Consider the following 23,914-nt stretch of genomic DNA (forward strand, 5'->3'; position numbering starts at 1 on the left):
CACAAGCCTAAGCTAAGGCTGGGCTTTCATAATTAGTAACAAATAAATAATCTTTGTGTTATTTGGGATCTGGCTGGCGGGATAGGAAAAGACTCAAAAACAGTCTTGAAAGACCTCCCCTTAAAACCACATCTGAGTAAGCACAGCAGGCAGGGAACTTGGCTGAGCAAAGCTGAGACCACATGAGGAGACAGAAAACCAACAGGGACAGAAGCCCCAGCTGCACCGCCTGTCTGAACATCCCACAATCTCACTAACCCACACCTGTAGGAGGCAGCCTGGGTGGCACTGATTAAGAAGGTCACCGTGCCATTTAGGAGTCAGGTTTTTCCAGTGGTTTCGGCTTAGTGGTCTTCTCAAGGTTATACTCAAAAATAAGACCTAAGGAGCCCCACTGTTGCTAAAATTCCTCTTGCGGGGCAAGGAATATAAGCAAAGTCTATCCTCCTAAGAGTCCAACAAGCTTCACCAAAACTCCATGATGTTACCAAGGCTCATTCTGGGGAACCAGCGAGTTTACAGGGCTTACTTATAGAGCAGGTGAGGGAGGGCCATTAACAGTGCCATGGGTGTCCCTCTCCCTAAAGGACAGTGTCAAGTCTTCGACCAGCAGATGGCTTTCCCACAGCCACTTAGATGGAGCCTCCACCCTAGCTGTCTTCAGCCTGTATTTTCTAGCCCCTCTCCAAGGTGGAGTCACAACATGTGGTATGGTGTAGCTGGACTTCAGGAGATGGGCCTGTGACCCTCCCCAGGGGATGTCAACAGACAACAAGCCCAGCTGGGATGACCTTCTGTGAGCAGGTGCAGCTGAACTCCAAGAGGTGTTTGGCTCAGAGACAGTTCAGCAGGCAAGGCCCAAAACTATAACTGATGCTCACCAGTACAGACCAAGTACATGACATATAACAGGAAAGGAAACGCTACTCCAAGAACACTGCCTGGACAATCTGCGCGAGAGGCAAACGCTGCTGACGGCAGTGTCGAGAAGGCCGAGGACACAGAGACATAAGCAGGTGCCGTGTCTGCCCTGCATGTGTGTGCAATAAGGGGTTAGCAGTCACTTCTGAGCGTGAGGCTGTTAGGGAAGGCTGCTCCAGGAAGTCAGACGGAGCACTGCCGGAGAGGGGAAATAGTACAGGTCCACCCTACTCTACCTCGCCATTCTTAAACGCTGAAACCGGCAGTGGCTCAACCAGCATGAGGTTGGTTCTGTGCCAGAACCAGGCCAAGGATCTGGCAGTCCCTAGTCCAGTCTGTAGTATCTCACTGAAGGGGAAGCTGCTCAGGACACAGGGATCGACAACTCCACAGTAGCCCTGTTTCTGGCCTACACCAGAGGCAAGGTTTTCCTCCTCAATTAGCCAACTAAGAGCAAATCAAAGTCACATGGTTTTTTTTTTAAATCATAATAGCTCTTTATTATCATAATAGCTCATATTTCATGACCCAAGTAATTGCAACTCCACTTAAAGCACCTTCTGGGTGAGCACAGAACTGTCCCCAAAGCTGCTGCCATGATTCACTAGTCTTCACTCTGGGATCGCTTACTTCACCCTTCAAAGCAAAGGCACAGAAGTCACCTGAGGCCTCAGGTGTCAGCATCACCGCACGGCGCACCAATGTGCAGTTCAAACATTATTAAAGGAAAGAGCTGTTTCCCAAAGAGTTGTAGTTTTTACTATAAATAATTTTAAAAAGACTAGGCCAACATTGGCCCAACAAGAGACCTGAACTTCTGCAAAGGCTGTTTTGCTTTAGCCTTTAGTAGCAGAAACATGGATCCTATCTGCCGAAGCGACTCCTAAATGCTAGAAAATACAGCTCCCCAGACTGCCGCCACCCACCCACGTACAGGCCCCATCAATGTACTCCGCAGCTAAGGATGTTCTGGATTTCGTCTAGAACAGCCAGTTCAGCATGTGGAGATGTCTTCACCGGGATGGTTCAGCTGCAGCTGGGTCACAGCCAGTGATGCCGTCTGAGATGCAGGCGTCTGGTGCTGTCTGCTCGGCACCCTCATCATTTTCGGGCTGCTCTGGGCTGTCTACATTCTCATTGTTAAGAATGACCCCATCTTTTTTCTTTTCTCCCAACACCTCCAGGCCCATCATCCTGAGATAATGAAGCCGCTCATTTTTAGGCACAAAAGTTCGAATAGAAGCCTTTCCCCGCCACCCACACAGCACAATGGGGCACTGGAGGGCATCCGGATTCCTGTCAACAAAGAAGGCTACATGTAAACATTGAACATCCTGTTAGCTACATTTAGTGATACTGGCATGCAACCTTAAAAAAAATAAAATAAAAGCTGTACCCACTGCCAGAACTCCTGCCACCCGGTAGCTGCATCTTCCTACCTCTGCTGCTTTGCTGCCTGGAACTCCCCAAAGGCCAGGCCCCAATGCTGTAGTCTGGTACCCTCCTGCCCTAGCTTTCAAGTGTTGGGGTTACACCACGAGCTACCATGTCAGGCTACTTATCCAATAGTGAGGCATACACACTTACATAGCATCCGGTTCGTACTTCAGCACAACACTTCCCTTTGCTGTAGGAAAAGAGAAAACAGACACACGTGCCAAGGTTTTCACTCCTGGCCACAACCAAAGCTGAGTGTTGTTTTCAAGAGGATGACAACTCTCAGGGGCAGGAGACTGAGAGCTAACTACTGGCCAATTCTCAACACTCAAGGTTAAATATAATAAAGCTCCAACTCTTACACCAAGCCCAAAATAATCTCACAGTTACCATGTCCTATCTCTCATCACCTCAAAGAAGAATGAGGGCCAGCAAGATGGCTCAGCTGGAGAAAGAGCTTGCTGTCTAAACATGAAGACTGGAGTCTGCTCCCAGACCCCGTGAGGAAGAAAGCTGTTCCTACAGGTTGTCTTCTGACCTCTCCATGCAGAGCATGGCACAGGCATGTCCACACACCAACCAAAGACAGAAAATAAACATTCATGGAATTACAAAAAAATAAATATAAAGTTCCTGCTTTGTTTTAAATAATCTCTCCTTTGAACTGTGATTCTGCTGAGGAGATGGAGTAGGAGATAAGAGCTCACAGAACTCTGCGTGCCTGTGGCACACACAGGACAGGACAAGGTCAAACAAACCCAGGACCATGCAGCTGCAGAGTGAGCTGTCTGTACACACCAACACACACTTGTCACAAGAATGCAAACAAAGGAAAGAGGGACCTGGTGAAGACGTCACCACCGTGACCTAGTAACCTAATGTGGACGCTTAGGAGATGTACGGGGACAGTGCAACCAAGACCACAGGTCTCATGGAACTAAAACAGGGCCACCTGAACTCCAGAGGCCTACAAGATTGGCAGAAGAGTCAGACGTGGGCCTCATGACCAGGACCCCAGGCAATAATCCTGCAAGGTGCAGCCAAACAGGGTTCAAGAAGCCAGGCCAAGTGCTTTATAAACTCGGGGTGCTGCCTAGTAGCAGTACGGGTTCCATAGGGACAAAGGAAAAGAACCCTCAAAAAAGGATCAAGTCTTTCATATGAAATGGCAAGGGTTTGCACAACGCCCACTTACAGCCTCTACAATGTTATCTGTAAGTCACAAAATTCCCTCCGGAGTGAATGTCCTGCCACAACTCTTACTCATAACTTGCTGTGCAGCCCAGGATGACCTTGAATATCTGATCTTCCTGACTCACGTCCTGAGTGCTGGGACAACAGGCAGGCTCAGTTTATGGGGCTCTGAACTTGCTAATGGAAGACCCCTGTCAACTGAGCACATCCCCAGCCAGACATGACTTTTTTTTCTCTCAAATATTTTCAATCCATGACTGGTTGAATTTGAGGATGTGGAACCCATACAAAGGAGTGCCCACACTAGTACATGTGACTGAGAAAGGTTCCCTAGAAGTAGAAACGCCTGTTACAGGCCTCATGAAGTTAACACTAGCCAGCCTCTAGATCCCTGTACTCACCCAAGTCCTTGACTTGACTGTAGGCCTCACTGCTGAGTTTTCTGAAGAATGGGTTCTCCTGGGTCAACAGTGTCTTCACATCTTCCATCGACACAGTGATGATTCTTGAATTAATAAATGGATACAATGTATATATCCCCTGTAAGAGTAGAGAAAGACCACTGTGATCCCATGGGTACTGGAATTAATAAATGGATACAATGTATATATCCCCTGTAAGAGTAGAGAAAGGGCACTGGGATCCCATGGGTACGTTTACTGAAGGGCTTTCCTGTGAGACTCAGGGCTTGACTAAGGTCTTCCCCTGGGTCAAGACCCCGGAAGAACTCAAGAATGGCTTAGGTGGCCTGGTGAGCTCTAGCAAGCCTTCAAGTACTCAAGTTCAGCAGCATGCATGACGTAAGGCCTCTCTCGGCTGTCTAGCAAGCCTTCAAGTACTCAAGTCCAGCAGCATGCCTTGAAGTACTGAAGTCCAGCGGCATGCCGTAAGGCCTCTCTCGGCTGTCTCAGCACCATGGCTAGGACTTTCCATTTCCAAAAATTACCTCCTGTGCCAAGCGGAACGCGCAGTCAAACTCTTCACCACTGTTATTTCGACACCAGACTTTTATCCCAGTGTTAATGACCTGTAATTTAAAAATGAGGAGAAACAGGAAGGAACTAAGGACAATTGTTTACTGCAGCCCCTTCCGCTGTGGGGTAAGGGCTGCCTGAGAACAGTTTTGGAAAGGGACGAGAAGAGAAGCTGCTCTTTCTGAAATTGGCATACAAGAATCAACTCATAGTTCCAACCACTTTTATGTCCACAGCTCATGACAACACCTAAAGTTCAACAATTAAGCACAAGAATAAGTTGCACACATCTCAGTATGCATCAAGACAGCGGCTCTTTATGTCACTGCCTTGATAGTCCAGCAGACTGAACAAGGCAGTTCGTTCGCTTTGTAGGAAGCACAGCCACCAGGCTGGAAAACCAAAGGACAACTGTCTCGGGAGAAAACACAATGTGGGCAGTGGAACCTACTTTCCCGAGTGAAAGCAGTGTGGGTATGCAAGGCCCTGCTCAGCTCCGCCAGCCCCACCTTCATCTTCTCACTGTTGTTCAGCAGCACGTTCCGCAGCTCCTTGGAGACCATGTAAAGCTGCCGCTTCTTCCCTTCTGTAGTTCGGGTCAACAAATTCATCCTCGGGAATGAAGGGTCCAAGGCATAAAACTTCCTGTCAACACAGTGGCGCTGCTTATACGGACAGCCCACAGCCGACCATCTACGAACCTCACAGCACCCAAGAGAACCTAACTTCCAGACTGTGCCTCTCGTCTCAAAGCACAAGCAGGATGTGCCTGCAGGACAGCCAGGCCAGGGGCTGTTCCAAGAGCAGCGCTTACCAGCTGGAGCCCAAACTCCCACACTGGGCCAAACACTAACATTTTTACAATGCAAGCTTTTCTGTGTTCCCTATGAAGGGTAATTCCACTGCTACCCGGACCTACTCTCCTCAATTTCCTAAGTAAGAGCAGACTGGGAACCTTGGCTGCTGCTACTCAACTGGGTGAGAAGAACATACACGGGGTCCCAGCTGATACCCCCAGCTGGTAAGGCTAGTACTTCTCCAGTACTGCCCAGCTCTCGGGCACGGTAAGGAGGGAGGATCTAACTACAAAGCACCAGTTGGATGTGACTGGTAATGTATTTGCTTTGCTACAACGAACTTTCTAAAGCAAGATTCAAATGTCAGGATCCTTACTCAATAGGCGGGAACAAAGGGTCATCTTCAGGAATGAAGACAAATGGATCTTCTTTAAATCCAAACAATTTCATTTTCTTTGAAGGAGGAGGCCTAGTAGGGAATGAGGGGCGGAAAGGCAGTCAGCAAGCACGGCAGGAGCCCACTCCAGAGCACCCACTGGCCCCAGCCAGCACTTGGGCCTCAACTGTCTGTCAAGCTGTGGGTGCTCTCCAAGCAGAGCCTAACACAGACGCCCTGGAAATGGCCACGGCTAAGGCTCTGGGACCCATCTGGCTGACACGCCCAGCGTAGTTCTCCTCACCCACACACGCCATCTTTCTTTTCATTACTCTCTGTGTTCTCGGTGCACTGGGTTACTTCTGAGTCACCGTCCAGCTCAGAGCGGTCTCCAGGATTCCTCTCTGTGGCACCCACAGAGCTGGATGCTGTGGTCTTCCTGGGCTCTGAAGATTTACTCTGTACCTGTTGAAGGGAACAAGTTCATTTTCATAATAAAGCAATAACACTTCACCACTGCAAGAAAATTAAAACTATCAAATTCACATCAACCAGTTGTATTTTTCTATGGCATTGGAAGACAGCAAAATTTTCTTCTAAAACCATATTCCTTTTAGAACCTGCTCTTGCGAATGGACTGTGCTGGCACCGTCCACTCAGAGCCAACTCTCCGGTGGCCCCACAGGCTGGCCTTGGTAGAGGCCAGCACAGCCAGGCTGTTCTTGTGTCTGCTCTGGGTAAGGCACAGGCACATAACTGATGAAACTTTAACCAAGAGGACTGTGGGGACTGCACTCTTCCAGGAACTGCGGCAACCATGACACACAAAAGGTTTCAGTCACATGTGGAAGTTCTTGGGATTCTAGCACACTTGTCCAACGTGCACGCTGCCCGGGGCTCAACCACTAACAGCACCACACAATTTATAAAGCACCGTGTCCTTCCTACAGTTAGAAGATCTGTGAGAGCCAATCTTTTAGGTCCGCAGTCAGATTACAAGTTAGGATGCTTCAGTGAAGGCAAGTTCCGGATTTTCCCCAGGTCACCAAAGCCAAGTCACAGTAACAGTCTCAAAGAGCCCACTGTCCACAGCTTCTCTTTAAAGACATAGCACAGTGTCTGCTCCCCATGACTGACTAGTAAGACACTAACTACCCCATGAGGAGTGCACCCCCGCAGTGCACACTGCTCACTCACAGAGGGCAGGCCACACACCCAAATTCAGTGAGACACAGAAAAGTGGCAGTGAGAGAGCCATGCCAACACAGCACCCTGCAATAACACGACGGACTGTGAAAGGCAAGAGCCCATCAAAGGGGCCCCCTTTAGACCGCACAAGGAGCAAGGGGCCAGCAGGCTCCTCGGTGTAGGTAATCGACAGCACACTTACAGCTCAGAGCACACAGGACAGACCAGGAGAGGACTCCAGTCTCAACACCAGCTTCAAAGAGCTAACTAAATGCACGCCACTGTTAAAACACTGTAGGCAAACACGAGGCATCCTGACACCAAACCTCAATTGACTACCTGGAAACAACCCTTTAAACACATTGGCATGAATAAAATGTAATAGTCAAGTAAATTCTACTTCTTGATAAGCACAGTACTGGAGAAAGAAGACTGACATGGTTGGCATCCTACCTCTAACAGGAAAGAGTACAGCTCAGAAGCTTTACTCCCATGGGGTTGGGGACCCCTGCCCCCCCGGAGTTAGGCCCACAGTCTCAAAGTAAGGACCTTCCTGGCCTGCACCCAGAAGCAGTGTCTCTGCCTTCGCAGCTGGATCTCAGTTACCCTGGGCCACCTTTAACTGTGGCCAGAGCACTCTGTAATCCTTGAGAAAACAGTTCCTTTTGTTTTTGCAAAGTTGAGCAGTGTTAGTCCTAATTCAAGATGATTTGAAGAAACAGAGGTTTGCACAACTCCAGGCCACAGTCTCTAACCACACAAGTCTGGTTTATGAGCTATAAACAGTGGTTGGGCTAACAAACATGAGGGAATGACATTTCACTCGTGGTCAGCACATACAGGGGGCAGAAGGAAGCCCCATGGTGTCGGACTCCTGTGAATGAATGCCAGAGGACTCTGGACTCACAGCCCCTCGTCCTGCCCACCCTCAATCTCACATCCTTTCAACTGCTGCAGAGTAGCTCAACTTTAAGATGGAGACAGAATGTGCTACCCAAATGGCCTTTCTCACCATCTCTTTGTGAGAAGTACCTCCTTTCTGGAAAAATCTGAAATTTAGATGAATCCTTCCTTTAGGCTTAGCCTCTCCAAGCATCCTCACCCCTTGAATCTCCACTTTGCTCGGTATTTCAAATGAACTAACTCTTCCAGGTCCTGTCTTACAGAAACAGAGGTGAAGTCCAATGCCCTGTTGGCTGGTTTTGGATTTAAAAGCCCTTACCTTTGGCTGACGCTTATTCCATGGCATTGATGCTTTTTTGACCAATACTGCCACAAAGAACCCTCCAGTATTCTGATGATGTGGAAGTATTCGAAGGCTAAAATAGTATATATAAAATGTCAGGCAAATGACCAGATCTTCCCTAACCACACTGTCTTTGAAAAGTTCGTGTAGGGGAACAGGGGAAGACACAAGAATGAAGGGATGGCTGTGATGATCAAGGAACACGGCATGCATTTATGAAGCTAACATAATGAAGCCATTGCTCTGGACAATTCCTCCACACTAATGGATTAACAATGAAAAGCTCATGCATTAACTCTGAGATTCTAACCAGTTCTAACATTGTAAACATTGCCAGTCGCATCCAATGGGTACCGAGCTTACCATCTCCCCATTCCAAAGCCCACAGTGCCACCAACTTACCATCGCTCTAGGTGCATTGCTTGCAGTTTCTCCAGGTCTTTTGGTGGGAACATAGTAGGTCGAATTTGTGTGTGCCTGCCCTGGGGAACCTCATCCCAGCCTGCAAACCACTGCCCATCTCTAGTCATGACCTGCAGAGACCAGCAGCATTACTACAGTGAAGTACACAGGGGAGTTGTGAGAGCACACAAAGCACAGAAGACTATTTCCAACGGGAAAGCTAAAGCACGCACGGCAAATAACTTACATAGCATCTTTTAAAAATACCAAAATTCCTTCACCTCAAAGTCCAGGACAAATAGCATCAAAGCCCCAGACCAGGTTATTTATTTATTAAACAGAAAAAAATCTCAGACATAGCAGGAAGGTCAAACAACTGTTTTGTTTTTTTTATAAAAGCAAGATTAAATTGCCACCCCACACACACTTAAAAAGGTACAAGGTTTTAATCTATGGGCATGAGAGTAAAGAGAGGTTCTATATGAGGAACAAAACAGAAAAACACATGTAATACAGTATTTGTCTTTAAATAGAATCTGTGAGTGGATTCTATACTATACAACCAGGTGATGCATTGATTCACAATACCCAAGCACGAATGTTTTCCAATGTTTGTGGCTCTTGAATCTTTGACTAAAGCCCTCGTTGCAGAATTACCTTCCACTCGGAGACTCCAGGCATCCACTTCAGTCCTGGCAACTCGGCAGATACGTCAGCAAGCTCAAGAGCACCTGGAAACACACCCAAGGAAAGCCCCAAAGGCTGCCACACTGTGCCCATTCAAAGAAACAGAGGAAAGTCCACACAATGAGGCTTCATTCTAACAATGTCCAGGGAAGGCAAGTCCATTCGCAGAAAGTGGCTTGGAGTAGGACGGAGTGAATGAACCACAAAGAACCCTCTGGGGGTGGTGACAGACTCAGTGCAGTAACTTCACTAAAAGAAATTTCATTATATTCTTAAAATGCAAATTAAAACTCAGTACACACACTGGTCAGGTGATCTGAATCTTCATGCTTTTTTGTCTAACACCCAAGAGTTGAGTGTTTCAAAGTTTTCTATCCCAAGCCGGGCGGTGGTGGCGCACGCCTTTAATCCCAGCACTTGGGAGGCAGAGGCAGGCGATCTCTGTGAGTTCGAGACCAGCCTGGTCTACAAGAGCTAGTTCCAGGACAGGCTCCAAAACCACAGAGAAACCCTGTCTCGAAAAACCAAAAAAAAAAAAAAAAAAAAAAAAAAAAAAGTTTTCTATCCCAGAAAATTCTCTAAAGTTTCCCACTGGGGGCAAGTGTGAACACACACTGCTCCTCAGTCTCCAACAGTGGCGTCGCCGCAGGAGGCTGCACAGTGGATGTGTCCGTCCCCATCTTACTACATGGACTCGTGAAAGCAACACCTGAGCTCCTTGGAGAAGCAAAGACCCCAAAGGGACCCTTGCAGGGAGCAGGGCTTTCACAGAAGCAGTCTGCTCTACGAACCTCCCTCCTTCAAAGCAAACACAACACAGACACTGGTTCTCCATCCAGCAGGGCCAGCGGGCCGCATCCAGGAGCAGAGAAGCAGAGCTGGCCCCATAAGCTGCAGTCGGCCCACCTCGTCTGCAGTCTCCACGCCTGTGAGCCACTGCCAGAGCTTAACGAAGGACTGTACCAACTCTGATGCTTGACACTCCCTGCGTTCCCAGAACCCAAGCACTTTCTGTTGCTCCATTTCCCGTTCAAAGCTGTGACCAGGACCAAATGCCAAGCGTGAGGATAGAAGCGAGGCTGTTAGTTCCATCACCTGTGTCCGGGGTGAGCTCAGCTGCAGTCAGTACCCACTCTAGTCAGACAACTCATCACCAAGAAACCAGTCAGCTTTTACATCAACAAAAGGGCACCCCAAAGAGGATGAATCCCTCAATCCTACAAACACCTCCAGAGCACACTTTTCTCCACTGCTATCAAAGCCCAGGGCTGTTCGTGCTGTCACTGGGCCACATCCCCACCCTGGGCTTATGTCCGTGCAGCTCAGACTGCTCTCGAACCCAGTCCTCTGCTCCCTCTTCCTGATGGTGTGAGCACAGTTGTGAGCACAGTTACGAGCACAGACCCCATTCCTGGCCTAGCCTGGTGACTAAGCAGTGACAGAAACAGCTCCCAACAGTGAGGATGAGAGCTTCTCAGCGATCAGGGGCTAGGCTGCAGCAAAAGACAGACACGGAGTCTATTGTTCTAGTTACCAGAACCCCGTTGTCCTAAAAGCCCAGCTAACACAGACATAAATCTTAGCAGGTTCAATTTTTTTTGGGGGAGGGCAGGGCAGGGTTGAGACAGGATTTCTCTGTGTAACAGCTGGATGTCCTGAAGCTAGCTTTGCAGAGGAGGCTCCAACTCACAGCGATCTGCCTGCCTCTGCCTCCTGAGTGCACACACCACCATCGCCCGGCACAGGTTGGAGAGGGTCGGAGAATACGTCATTCCTCATTTCCTTCTCCACGAGAGCTTTTAGAAGTTAAATACTATTAAAACAATTATTCCAAAATCCTGTCTTTACTAAGGGTGATGTGTAAGAATACAAATGCAATGTATTAAATCTCATCTAAAGACTCAGCTGAGGGCTGACTGCACAGTCCAGACCAGCCAGGGCTACAACACACCCAAGGCAAGGGATGACAGGTGTGGGCGCCACGCCTCAGGATGTGTGAGTACACCTCCTCCGTGTTTGTGAGGATACTGAAACGCGGAGAAAACCTACTCTCTGCTTTTAGAAAACTCCAATACAGGTTAAGTTAATGGAGGACGCTAACACTTCAGCAAAATGCTAAAACTGAAGCACCTAAAAAAGCATTGTGAAAAATGCTGTTTTGGAATACTGTTTGAAAATACTGCCTATCTGATGCCTCAGGGCAATTCAGTGTGCTAAGACCTTAAATCAGTGGGATGGGCACTAACAAAATAATCCCAGGCCTGGCAAGGATGTGATGCAAATGGAACCCTGTGTGCAGGGAGGACAACGATGCTGTCTGTCAGTACAAAGAGCAACCCTGTGAGTCCTCATCACAAGAGTTATCAGAGGGCTCAGCAATGCCCTTGCAGATGCACATCCCAAAGCATGGAGAGCAAGCTGTCCAGGGACTCTTAACACACCACGTTCACAGCCTCAGGCTCACAGCAGAAGCCCAAGCCCCACCCACTGATGAGCCAGTGAAAGGGGGTGGGGTCACAAGGAGGTGGTCACACAGACAGTTGGGTACTGCTCAGCTTACACATGGGATGAAACCCTATATGAGGCAAACAAGGCCGTCATAAGAGGACAGCTAGATTATTACCCACCTACGTGAGAACCCTAAGACCAGAAGTCCAGAGGGAAAAAAACCCCGAATGGTGGCAAGAGGACACAGCAGCTTACTTGGTTTTGCAGGTTGAGGAAGTAAAATGAACGTTAAGAGCTGCACATAAACATCCACCCTAACACACGTGCTGCAGTTCACGGGATTAGCCCATCACAGTAACGTCCGTCCTAACACACATGCTGCGGTTCATGGGATTAGCCCATCACAGTAACGTCCGCCCTAACACACATGCTGCTGTAGTTCATGGGATTAGCCCATCACAGTAACGTCCACCCTAACACACGTGCTGCAGTTCATGGGATTAGCTCCCAGTCACCAGCAGTGCACTCACTGTCCCCGAAAGACCAGCACACATGCTCACCATCACTCTTTTCCAGCAGAGCCGCTATTACGGCTTCATCCTCGACAGGATTCAGGGAACACGTGGAGTACACCATCCTGCCGCCTTCTGCCAGCTGCTCAGCACCCCGAGTTGCTATCCGGAGCTGCAGGCTAAGGGAGAGCAGCAGGTTAGCACAAGACGGCAGAGGCACAGAGAGTACCTACCCACCTCACCACACACAGACTTCAGGATAAAAACCAACAAAACACTTCCTAAGACTGCAAATGAAGTTAGTGTGATCTTCTAGGAGCCAGTGTTCATTCTCAAAAAAGCAATCTACTCCACATTTCCTTCTGCCGTCACATTTCTCAACAGTTTAACAAGAAAAGCACAACGTATCTGGAGAATCTCTTCGTTAAAACCTCCAAACTTATTCAGATATGTGGTTTTTCTATAGAGAACATAAACCCTTTCCTCCATTTACAAAACCAGTAGCATTGCAGTTGGTTTTTGCTAGTGCACACTGACAGGCATGTGCTTCATGTCAAAAGAAAAAAAAATCACAGCAAGCCCTACAGAAAGGCCACCGAAAATGCCGTGTGTATGCTGAAGAGATGGCTCAGCAGCTAAGAGCGCCTGTGGAGGACCTGGGTTTGCTTCCAGCGTCCATATGGTGGCCATGACCGACCACCCAAAACTCCAGTCTCAAGATCTAATGCCTTCTCTGATCTCCACCGGCACCAGGTGTGCACAATGTGTACATATGTACATGCAGGCAAAAAGTTCATACACATAAAATTATAACTACGGAAGAATGCCACACACAAACGAATGCCACACACAAACAAGGCAATACACTAAGCACTAGCAGATGCTACTGTGAGAGATCCAAGGTCAGTTACAGGGGAGGAAATGCATGCTTCAGATCTGAGGTGAGGTGGTCATAAAAGGCAATAAGTATATATACAACTTGGCAGAATAAAATAGCAGTTACTACTCTTAAAGGACTTAAAGTTCTCAACCTTCCTAATGCTGCACCTTTTAATATAGTTTCTCATGTGGTGACCTCAATCATAAAATTATTTTATTGCTCTACTTTATAATTATAATTATGCTGTTAAGAATCGTAATGTAAATATCTGATATGCACGACATCTGATAGCCAACCTCCAAAGGGTTGAGAACCACTGCCTTAAAGCAAGCTGTAGTGTGCAAATACGCTCACGAGGCAGCTAGTAACGACCTGCAGACGTCAGGTGGGAAACAGCACACTGGCAGTCTGCCCGTCTCTGGGTCTAACCAGCTCACTCACCCGTGGAGCTGCAGGCTGTTTAAGGTGGTCCACTTCTTCCAGACATCAATGTTTTTTCTCATCGTGCCGTCCCCACTGGAAAGAAGACATTTAAGAACTGAGCCATTGCCTGGGCAGATGTTTAACAAGCACGTCTTACCAGGCTGGACCACAAGCAGGTATAAAAACCGACTAAAGCACCTCCACGCTCACAGAGACAGTGCCTGCTACCGCAGTTCTCAGAGCACGACACCAACGCTCAGTTCCAAATGGAAGCACAGGAGCAGAGACCCTCAATCGACTCTGAAGAGACTCCCTCCACGGGAGAAGGATTCCTTATTCCCAGTGCTCTGGAGAAAATAAGTTCTGGGTGTCTTTGGAAGTGCATGAGGAGAACCAATCCTAAACACGAATGCACTGGTTTTACACACCTTACACACACAGCCTGAGGATGATTATGGGTCACCTGAGCATGCACTGCTCTGGCTGTGAGTTCAGGTGCAGCTGCTCACTTGCAGATCTGACAAGGACTCAAAGTGTTTCGGCTTCTGAAGCTCTCTAAATATTCAAACTAGGGCATGTTTAGCCTGTACCAGCCACACTAACCTGTAACACAGGCCCTTACACAAATGCTCCTCAGAAAACTGATTAATAAAGAATGATATTTTAAAACTAGAATTACCCTTGCAAAGGCTGTGCCACAGTAAATTCAATCAAGCCGATTGAATACAATTACCACCTTTCTGCATTGATTTGCTATTAACTGCATGTGTATTTTACAGGACAGGTCCCGTCACCCTAGTTCATCTACCAGGGTCCATTTCTGCCCTAGCTTACAACTTTGCACAGCTTCATTCCTCTGTGCTTCAGGAGGAAAGACCTGGAACACATCCTCACTCTGGTTGGATGCAAGGGCTCCTATGGTAGAAACGCTACCATAATTTCAGGAATTTCGTCAGCCTATAACCAAGTGTTTGTAAGACTAACTTATTTTCAGAATATAAAAAAATGGTTTTTTCTTTTGATTTTAAGACCATATATAAATCCACATGGATAGAACAGAGGTCCTTCAAAGTTAAATACTGTAACCAAGGAGACAAGAAAATTCATGTGTTTGACTTAGGATGCTTCACACAGAACGCTGGTTTCGCTCACCGCCCATGCTTTCACATTCACTCACCATGCGTCTTAACTCAGCCGCACTTGGCAGTACCAGCTAGTTTCTCCTAAGTGCTACTACGAGCAGTAAATGTTTAAGAAAAATGACGTTTCCCCAAAGAGGTTTCCTAAGACTCTGATAGGTCACTTCTGACATTAATTTTGAATTATCAACATACAGAGAAAATGAGTTTCACAAAGGTTTCAATTTCTTTCACTGAACTAAGTAACAAACTTCAATAGAAGACCCCAACATTTTTTTTATATACACACTCCAAGAGAATACTTGGGATGCAAATAGATCCAGTGATATCTTGGAATTCATCCTGGTGTGTGCGTGCATGCATGTCAAACTCCCGTTCTTCAAGGATGTCCTCTCTCGTCTGGCGCTGTTCATCACGCTGCTCCACCCCAGCAACCTAACGCCCTTCCCAGACTCCTGGCCACAGTGACCATATGCACCACCGTCTACATGCTACTTCAGTTCACCTAATCCACATGTGATTGGACTTCCTGACAGATTGTGGGCTTTCTGGCCTCGTGATAATATAAATACCTGCAAGGAACATCACATAAAATTCGATCATAGAAGAGAATCTCTTTCCTTCCGTCCACATCTACTGTGAGTCTAGGAATGCTGGAGGCATCATGGTTGACCACCATAATGCAGGGACTGCTCAGCCTTTTGGCCTGGTGAACGAGCAGATAGCAGCGCTTGTTGTCCACATCATTTGCGATAACAAATCCCTCTAGGAACATAAAATTGCAGTCAGATGAGATGCGCAGGAGAAGCATTCCCTGAAACACACAACCACAACCTCTGGTCGGCAGGTGAGAAGGAACGTTCTGTGAAACATAAGACCCGGGCTTTCTAGAAAAGGGAGAAAGAGCTGCACCCGAAAATACTGAACGTCTCATTTGTTAGTTAGCAGTTGTTTACAGCTGTTGTGCTCGGGTCTTCTCTAGGATCACGAATTACGAGGGCGACGGAGAGAGAAGGGCACACGAGGCCCTGCATATGAAAGCTCTGCTCTGGAAGGAAATTCAGGATTGGGGCAGGGTCCTGTCACCTGAGCCCATCAGCTGGCCCTGCTACATGGTGCTGACATCCCAAGCTCAGAACCACCCCTGGGAAGTTTCCCGAGTGGTGCCCCTGCTCATTTACAGCCAGGACCGGTCTTCACAACACGAGGACAAGACATCTGAACAGAGAGAAACTGCTCCTGCCAGCTAAGTAAGGCCCTTCACTGACGGCACGGAAAGAGCTAAAAACAGACAGCTATCAAGAAGATGAGGGTTAAAAAGAAGACAAGCAAAGGGAGAGAAACCGCCTACACCGTTAGTTAGGTATGCAACTGAAACAGAACTAGGGTTGGGCAGCGCTGAAAGCCACCGAGCAGGAGACAGAAGCTGGCCTGGCCAACACTAGGCATGCTGTGCCCTCGCTCAAGAGACACTGGCTCACTGCAAAAATGGCTGCCACCTCCCTGCACCACTGCCTATCCCCCCCACTTCAAATATGGCACCCAGTGCTGCCACAGCCACTGCTGAAAGGCAAAGGGATCTGAATGGAGGGGCTAACAGGAACTACCCAGAATAACCTGCCACGCTCCTCACCTAAGGCAGAAACTCATCAGAGCAGAGAAGCTGCTACCCAAGCTCACACATCTGTATATATGCCACGTCCTAGTACAGGCAGCTCATACAGAAAGGCTTTCAGAGTTGAGCGTGCTGGTTTGAGAACACAGCAACACAGCGCTACCTTCACTATAGTCACAGGCCACTCCACTGCCCAGGAAGCAGGAAAGGGGAGGACTTTAGTCGCCCATAACTCACCAAACAGCTTCCCTGGCCGCCAGTGATTACCTGGAAAGGGGACACTCATGTCTGCATGCAACATTTCAATTAACTGTGTGGTCTTCGATCCAGGGGCCGCACACATGTCTAAGATCTACAAAAACAAACAAGAACACACCACTTTTTAAAAGCTGTAAGACTCTACATCTGATCTTAAGCCATCTTGTGAGTCATTCTAATATGCTGACTTCATTCCATTCAACACGACGGAGAGAATGTTCTCTGCTCATAAAAGCAGAAGTCACACAGCGACAGAGACAAGGGCTGCAGAAGGACAGGACAGAATGACGCTGGGAGCCAGACTCAGAAACCAGGAACAGGAGTCGCCCCAGCAAGACAACGAATGTCAGCTCCACAGCAGGACCCCTTCCCTTCCTTTCTGCCTTTTCCTCATTGTTCCCAGAGGGTTGTGGGGACAAAGTCAAGACTCCAATTTACTTAAAAATTATGCGATGGTGCTCAGAACTAATGAGCTCCATGAAGTCAATGTGACTTAGCCAAAAAGACCACAGGTTATACCAGTATAGTTAATTTGCTAAGTTAAAAACAAAAAAAAAAACCCTTTAAGAGTGAAGCAATTTCTGTGTAGCTATGTGTACTCTAAGAAAGAAGACAAAACTACAAAACAAAACCTTAAAATACATAGCATTATCAAACAAACGCAGGAGGAAAAGGCTAGCAGTACTGAGAGGCTTCAGCAGAGTGGACACACTGTCCACACCCCCCTCCCCTCCCCTCTTCTGTCTGGCACACTACCTTATGATGGGGCTCAACACTGAGCAGCAGTGGGGGGATCATGCTGACAGCCTCCTGCCGACTGATGTTTCCCTTGGGGAGAAAACCAGAACAAAAGAAAATAGTACTTCAAATCAGGCATGTATGAAGGAAAAGGTCCCGTAACCCTCCCAGAACAAGGCAACCTCCTATCTACAGAGCAGCAAGCAGCTGGAAGTGTAGGAAAGAAAGTGGCCATCAGGCAATAATCCAGAGCTACACCTGCTACAACCCAGGAGGACAGCACCTGTGAGACTCACAGCTACACCTGCTACAAGCATTTGTTTTCATTAGTAAATGTCAAATAAAGGGGAAAATACATGGGAAGATACAATAGGATAAAGTGTCAATTAATGATGCCATTAAAAGTAAACGAGATAAATTCCATAGTCCACTAAGTAGTCTTAAAATCTCAGACTTTGTATGTACGACAGGCAAATGGAAGAAAAAGGAGTTACACTAAACAGAAGTACCATGAGTGACTGCCTCGTCCTGCACCCATCCAAATCCTAAGCCATGTCAGCGAGGAAACAGTAAGTAAGGCTGACGGACACAAAGTGCAGACTCATCAACACCAAGAAAGTACGACTATAGTGACCCGACCACACCCGTCTGCAGTGGATGCTCGGCGATGCAGCACTGGGTGCTTTCCGGCCCAGCTCACCCACAGAACCAACTTACACACTCGGTCTCGCTAACCAGGAACTGATGAAACTTTGCCAACAGTGGGGACTTTCTCAAGATTTTTCGACTTAAATTTGTGTGCCAGGCAAGTTCCTCAGGGTACCTACATGAGAGGAGATGGAAGATAAGAAACTCACCGTTTTCACATAATAAGGCACGTGTAGCAGATATGCAAACACTTAACAAATACCTGATCACGATTGTCTTCAACTATTTTCTATTTCTACACAAAGAGTTCCACAAGGAAACCACCACTGTGCTCATCTTTACCTCCTGGACAAGGTTACCAACACAGCCCCTTGCCCTGTGTCACCTATGCACATTCTATCCTCATGAGGTCAGGACTGGGAAAGGCGTCCACACCTGGTCTGAGGTCTCTGATGTGACCCACAGCACAAGGCTTGTCATGCCTCGTTAGCCCAACGTCACACTCTACAGGTGAGACAGTGATCAATGCAAGTGTCACTGAGGACTGTTCACCTGGAGCGGACAATGAGCTCTGTTAACAACAATGCTCACAAAGGTTCTGTGTGTCCATCTGTAGCCACGGCAGCAGCCAGGACAATAAGTTCAGGCTGACTGGAAAACAGACACAGCTGACGAATTTGAAACTTGGGAGTGGTACAGAGAGCCAACAAGCATCTTAAGACCCTACTCAACAGCCATGTTTTAAGATACGTGTGATAAGTTCTGTCTACTGAATTACAGAAATGGAACTGACTGGACTTTACACACAGTACCCTCCATTCAAGACAGTACACTTTGAAGTTGTTTTCGATTTATCAGGCAGTTAAAAAAAAAATAAGGTATTCATTCTGGTTTACTGAAGGCAGTAATACAGACACTCCCAGTTTTGGCACCTAGTGCTGTATCTGAGGAATCTGCTGGGCCATTCTGTCACCTGAAACAGAGTAGCAAAATGCCAAATTTGATATAACTTCTGGCAACCCCAAACTTGTCTGTGACCAATGACAGTAAAACTGTACAAATTACCAAGTCACCAGAGCATCAGTGTGAACGCCATATACCGCTGGGACTTACTAGAAAGAACTGAATTTTCATTTCAAGCATGGGGAGCAACCTACACATAGTCTGAGCAATAAATAGCCTCTATGTTCTTAATGGGTCAGCTTCTAGTACCGACAGCTAAGGTGCAAGTTCACTAAGATAAGCTTCAAGTTCTGTAGTGAGCATGACAGCGAGTGAACTCACAATTAAAATATTTTACAACTTCCAAATGGCTAAATGCTTAAGTGAAAATGAATAAAAACCAAATTGATCACACATCTTTAGAACGGCCAGCAAATGCATATATACATAATAATTTTTATGCCTACCCCTGCATTCCAAGTGCAGGTCCAAAGGCTAGGTCACCTCACCAGCAATGGCAAATATTTTAAGTCATGTGCTTTTAAGACCGAATACTCATGAACTTGTGTATTTGTGGTGAAATAATCTTTTTGTACACTCTGAAGACGTGTCTTTGCCAAAATGCCTTCTGAACAGCTCAATAAAGAGTTGAATGGCCAAAAGCTAGGAAGAAAAAGAGGTTAGGCAGAATTTCTGTGGACAGAGAGCTTTGGGAAGAAGTAAGGTGGAGTCGCCAGCAGAAGTGCAGGAGAGATAAAAGCCACAAGTCACTTAGCAACATGTAGATGAATAGAAATGGGCTAAAGTATAAGAGCTGGTAGAACAGGACTAAGCAGTGAGCCAAGCTTTCATGATTAATAAGTCTCCATGTCACTTTTGCGAGCTGGCAACCCAAAGAAAAATCTATTGACATGTTTGGGGTTTTTTGTTTAATGAATGTCTTAAAGCATTTTAAAGTCCATCTGAGGTTTCTCGGAAGACAGAAGCAGCACTGCTATCTTTTTACACTATGCCCCACTGTGGCCAAAGGCGAGAGAAGACCCTATGTCTGGCTGCATTTTGAGCAGAGAAAACCACAAGTCCCAAAAAGCTGCCGTCTGACTGCTGAGTCTTCCCAGTGTCCAGCACTGACATGCACACCTGATTAAGTAACTGTCACTGATAATGGGGAAAGCTATCGATTAGGAACCTAACACAGTTAATCTTTTATCATACTCCGGCTGTGTTCAGAAAACTAAGCACAGCACAGCCTTGCCAGCTGTTGACAGAGAAAGAGTCATTTCCTTCCTCTCCCTCCTCCAAAGGCTTTGGAAGGCTCCGCCAGACGCCCATACACAACTCTAGAGAAGGACACGGGAAAGCAGATATGGCATTAGCTGGAGTTAGGTGTTCAAGGGCTATTCAAAGCAAGAGTCTGTTTCATGGAGTTTGTGGGGAAATGGAGAACAGAATGACGACAACAGCATGTCTTGTAGACGTGTGTTCATCTGCAAGGCCTTCCTGCTTAATCACTGTACAAGGGTTACAGGACAAATAAATGTCTCCGGGCGAGATGTAAAGCAACAACTCCCCGGGAAACCAGGAAGCCAGACGCCTCCCCATCAGGCAATGCACAGGCACCATGACCACCAGTCTCCAACCAAGGCTCAAGGAGAGGTCAGCCCGCTGGGGAGTTACCAGGTGTTACATGCCAAGAAGCCGCCACACGTTAAGCAGTCAACGACCAAAACAACTGACAGCGTCTTCCTTTCTCATGGACTCACAACAACAACACATATGCAAGTCATTCTCCTATATATTACCTTCTAAACTACTAAAACCTAACAACACAAGGCTTCAGGTCTCTGTACTCTGCAGCAGTGATAGGCTTGGCTCATCTCTGCACACTGATTCTAGTGTCTGATACCCAGTACTCATTTCAATGAGCATGTTGTGCCTACTATGCTAAGGAGACCGACCACAAATCCAAATGGCCAGTGAGGAGAGGCCAGCTATCTGTCATGATTAACAAAACCCTAATCTTTTGTGCTGATTGCCTAAAAATAAAAGATAACACCAATTTATAAATAACCAAACGCCAGACATGGAGGCACAGGCCTTTAATTCCAACAGAAGGGAGTCAGGGCGTTGAACTTCTGTGATTCCGAGGCTAGACTGGTCTACATAGCAACTCCCAGACCAGCCAGGGCTACACAATGAGACCCCGTTTCAAAATAAAAAGCACAAAATAGCCAAAACCTAAAAGTTACCAGAAAAGACTTAACTAAATTCATCTAGCAATGACTTAAAAAATACTTTTCTTTTGTGAAAATTCGATCCCCAAATCTGAAACCTAAAACCATAGCTGAAAACATCTGTTGAGTCTGTTCACGCAGGTATGGAGCCTCTGGGCTGGGCTGGAGCACTTGCGGTACGCAGAAGGCATCCTATGCCTTAGGCTTCGGGGACCACAGGTCACGAAAGCCCCACCACGGAAGTGCATGGCTGCTGGACACAGTGAAGACTGATTCTGCCCGGAGGCTGTGCAGGGAAACACTGGGCCATAAGCCACACCAGCCAGGGGTGAGGCTTTGCCAGGCCGAGTCTGGTCTCCCTTTCTCAAGGGAAAGCAACTACGCTGAAACTCTGGTGTGGGAAACTCGGGGTTGAGAACAGAAGTGAGAAAAGCCACTCAGGATCATCAAAGACCAAAGGACTGAACCATGTGCGAAACACGAATGGCAAGTCCGTTATGAACATGTGCACACCAGTCTGAGGCTGGAAAAAGCATCAGGGAAAATAGCGTAAGATGCTGGAAAAGTTCACCCAGGCTCTTTATGCCAACAGCGGTGACAGAGCTGAGAAATGCATAAAATAAATACAATACAATAAATAGAATAGAAATCTAATAAATAGAATAGAAATCTAAGAAACGCCCAACATGAGGGAGGATTCTGTACCTACCAGCTTAGTGGCTGTGGAACTTCAACTTTCTGCCCATCCACCTCTAGGTCCTCCAACTCCTTAAAATACCTGTTCTTCAAGCAATGGAGAATCTCTTTTGCATGGCTGTTAAAAAAAAGTAGGCAATTTTCACAGTGACTACAAAAAGTGAGTTGATAAAAATGCAATAACTTTAAGACTAAAAATACCTTTCAACTGAAACCAACTCTGAAGCGTTCCTTAATCATCCAGGGCTGTTAATTTTTTACAAATATTTATTTAACTGTATTTTATGTGCATTTGGTAGGAAGGTGTCAAGATTCCCTGGAACTGGAGTTATAGACAGTTGTGAGCCACCATGAGGGTGCTGGGAAATGAACCTGGGTCCTTTGGGAGAGCAGGCAGTGCTCTTAACCACTGAGCCATCTCTCTGGCCCGACATTGTTAATTTTTAAGAATTCACTTTGTCCTCACTATGGCTGCTCCTCCTCTGGGCCTACCCCCACAGCATCTCTTCTGTGTAAGACCTGGTTTCTATGAGGATGAGAACCAAAAATGTGGGATGGTCCCAAGCCTGCCATCCACTCCTGGCCTGTTTCCATTTCAGTCAACTCACCTCAGGCTTGGCAGCTCTATGACCATCAACTTGTGGCAGATAAAATTCCCCCCTTTCCCTTGAGTTTGACCTGTCTTCCTACGATGTGGCGGAAATGTTCTGTGATGTTTTACTGGGGGACAGATTTAGTGCTCTGGAAATTAGTACAGCATTTCTGAACTGGCTCCATAAGGCAACTGGTCCTAAGGCTGGACGGCTACAACGGTCTCCAGTCTGACAATCTCCAGTTTAACTATCCCTCCTGCCCTGCTCAGAGCTGAACTTCAGGGAATTGCTTCTGCAAGCCGGGCCTGCCTGTGTCCAGCTGCGGCTTTTTTGTTCCCATTGTGCCTCCAATGCTGACTCCACAGATGGTCCTTCTAAAGACCCCTTCTCTGAACCTCTCTCCTGGGCTCCCGCGGCAGCATGCCCCTCAAGTGGCTCTGATCTGAAGGTGCCTCTGGAGCAGGTACAGATGGAGACTCCATGCCCTGCAGATCTCTGAGCTGCCAGCAGTGACTAGGAGCTGACCTGGTGCCGGGCAGAGGACTCTGCTCAGCAGCTTGAAGGCACGGTGGGATACATACAGGGGGCATCTGGGGTACCTCTCCCACGGGCTCAGTTCTTGGATCCTAGAAGTGATGCTGACCCTAACCCCACCCCCACACTTGTTTTTAACCAATTAAATTTTTATCACTTTAAAAAGAATTCACCTTGCAAAGCAACAAAACCAATTTACTAAATCCAGAACCCCTCTGGTTCTACTGTGTCCCGTTGGAACACAGGTTGGATACACCTTAAAAATAAGTTCAATGCAATGCTACACTTTTGCCCAGCTTCATTTCTATTTGTGACAAGTCTCAGTAATGATGTACAATGACGGGCGGGGAGAAAGAGGCAAACTGGATGCCACGAATTTTCCATGCTCCTCAGTTGAACCCATCAGTTCACCCACCCCCCACAGGAACGTTCTCGGGTTGAGTTTTCTCGCCATAGTCTGACCTTCCACCCGCAACGCCTAAGCAACCCAGGCTGCTCCCCTGCATCCGATCTCCCTCCCCAGAGCTTCCAAGTCCACGACCCCAGCAAAGACACATCAGATTTACCTTTTGTAACCAGTGATTCTCAGCGTGGCCGGGAGGGGCTCGCGGAGTGCGTCCATGAATTGGTCCCACTCTCCCTCGGGCACGATCTTGAGTTCCTGATAGTAGTGCTCGAAGAGCTTGTTCTCCTTGATGATCTCAGGATAGCCACCTTCCCAGCCCTGGCAGGACAGCGAAGGCTGAGCGAATCCCCCATGCCTGCTAACCCGGCCCACCAGCAAGCCACCAAGCCCGAGCCCACGGGGCGCCCCTCCCTCCCACTGCCTACCGCCTGGTCGCGCTTTCTGCCGCCCTCGGCGTCGTCCTCCGCGCCTTCAGCCTGCGGCTGCAGCCGCCGGCCCCTCGCCCGCCGCCCCATGGCCCACGCGGCTGCACACGCGGAGCGCACACCGCGACCAAGCACAGCCAGCTCGCACGCGGTACTTCCGGCTGATTTTTGAGGACCCCAGCGGCGGGGGTCCTAGCTGGG

General features: G+C 47.6%; 1 protein-coding gene across 1 annotated transcript; it reads right to left on the reverse strand.

The window, feature by feature from the left end:
• Positions 1 to 1,418: 1,418 nt before the first annotated feature.
• On the reverse strand, positions 1,419 to 23,884 carry Nsun2 (NOP2/Sun RNA methyltransferase 2). The gene is made up of 19 exons (XM_057789802.1): positions 23,714 to 23,884; positions 23,449 to 23,606; positions 21,769 to 21,873; positions 17,953 to 18,058; positions 17,254 to 17,325; positions 16,507 to 16,591; positions 15,197 to 15,389; positions 13,504 to 13,578; positions 12,231 to 12,361; positions 9,193 to 9,266; positions 8,536 to 8,666; positions 8,110 to 8,206; positions 6,004 to 6,164; positions 5,700 to 5,792; positions 5,036 to 5,171; positions 4,499 to 4,579; positions 3,954 to 4,092; positions 2,509 to 2,548; positions 1,419 to 2,217 (listed from the first exon to the last, which is right to left on the reverse strand). Exons 1-19 carry the CDS (start codon positions 23,801 to 23,803, stop codon positions 1,935 to 1,937), a joined length of 2,250 nt encoding a protein of 749 aa, XP_057645785.1. The 5' UTR covers positions 23,804 to 23,884; the 3' UTR covers positions 1,419 to 1,934.
• Between the last annotated feature and the right edge of the window lie 30 nt (positions 23,885 to 23,914).

This window comes from Chionomys nivalis, chromosome 15, assembly GCF_950005125.1.
Source record: "Chionomys nivalis chromosome 15, mChiNiv1.1, whole genome shotgun sequence".
NCBI lineage: Eukaryota > Metazoa > Chordata > Mammalia > Rodentia > Cricetidae > Chionomys > Chionomys nivalis.

What these genes read in the sequence shown, in the direction of transcription:
- Nsun2 (XM_057789802.1), bottom strand. Translation starts at nt 23,803, where the DNA reads ATGGGGCGGCGGGCGAGGGGCCGGCGGCTGCAGCCGCAGGCTGAAGGC. An exon ending in TGGTTAGCGAGACCGAGTGT is followed by an intron (nt 17,326 to 17,952) that starts GTAAGTTGGTTC and finishes TTTCTCCCCAAG; the next exon opens with GGAAACATCAGTCGGCAGGA. An exon ending in GTGTTGAGCCCCATCATAAG is followed by an intron (nt 16,592 to 17,253) that starts GTAGTGTGCCAG and finishes TTGTTTTTGTAG; the next exon opens with ATCTTAGACATGTGTGCGGC.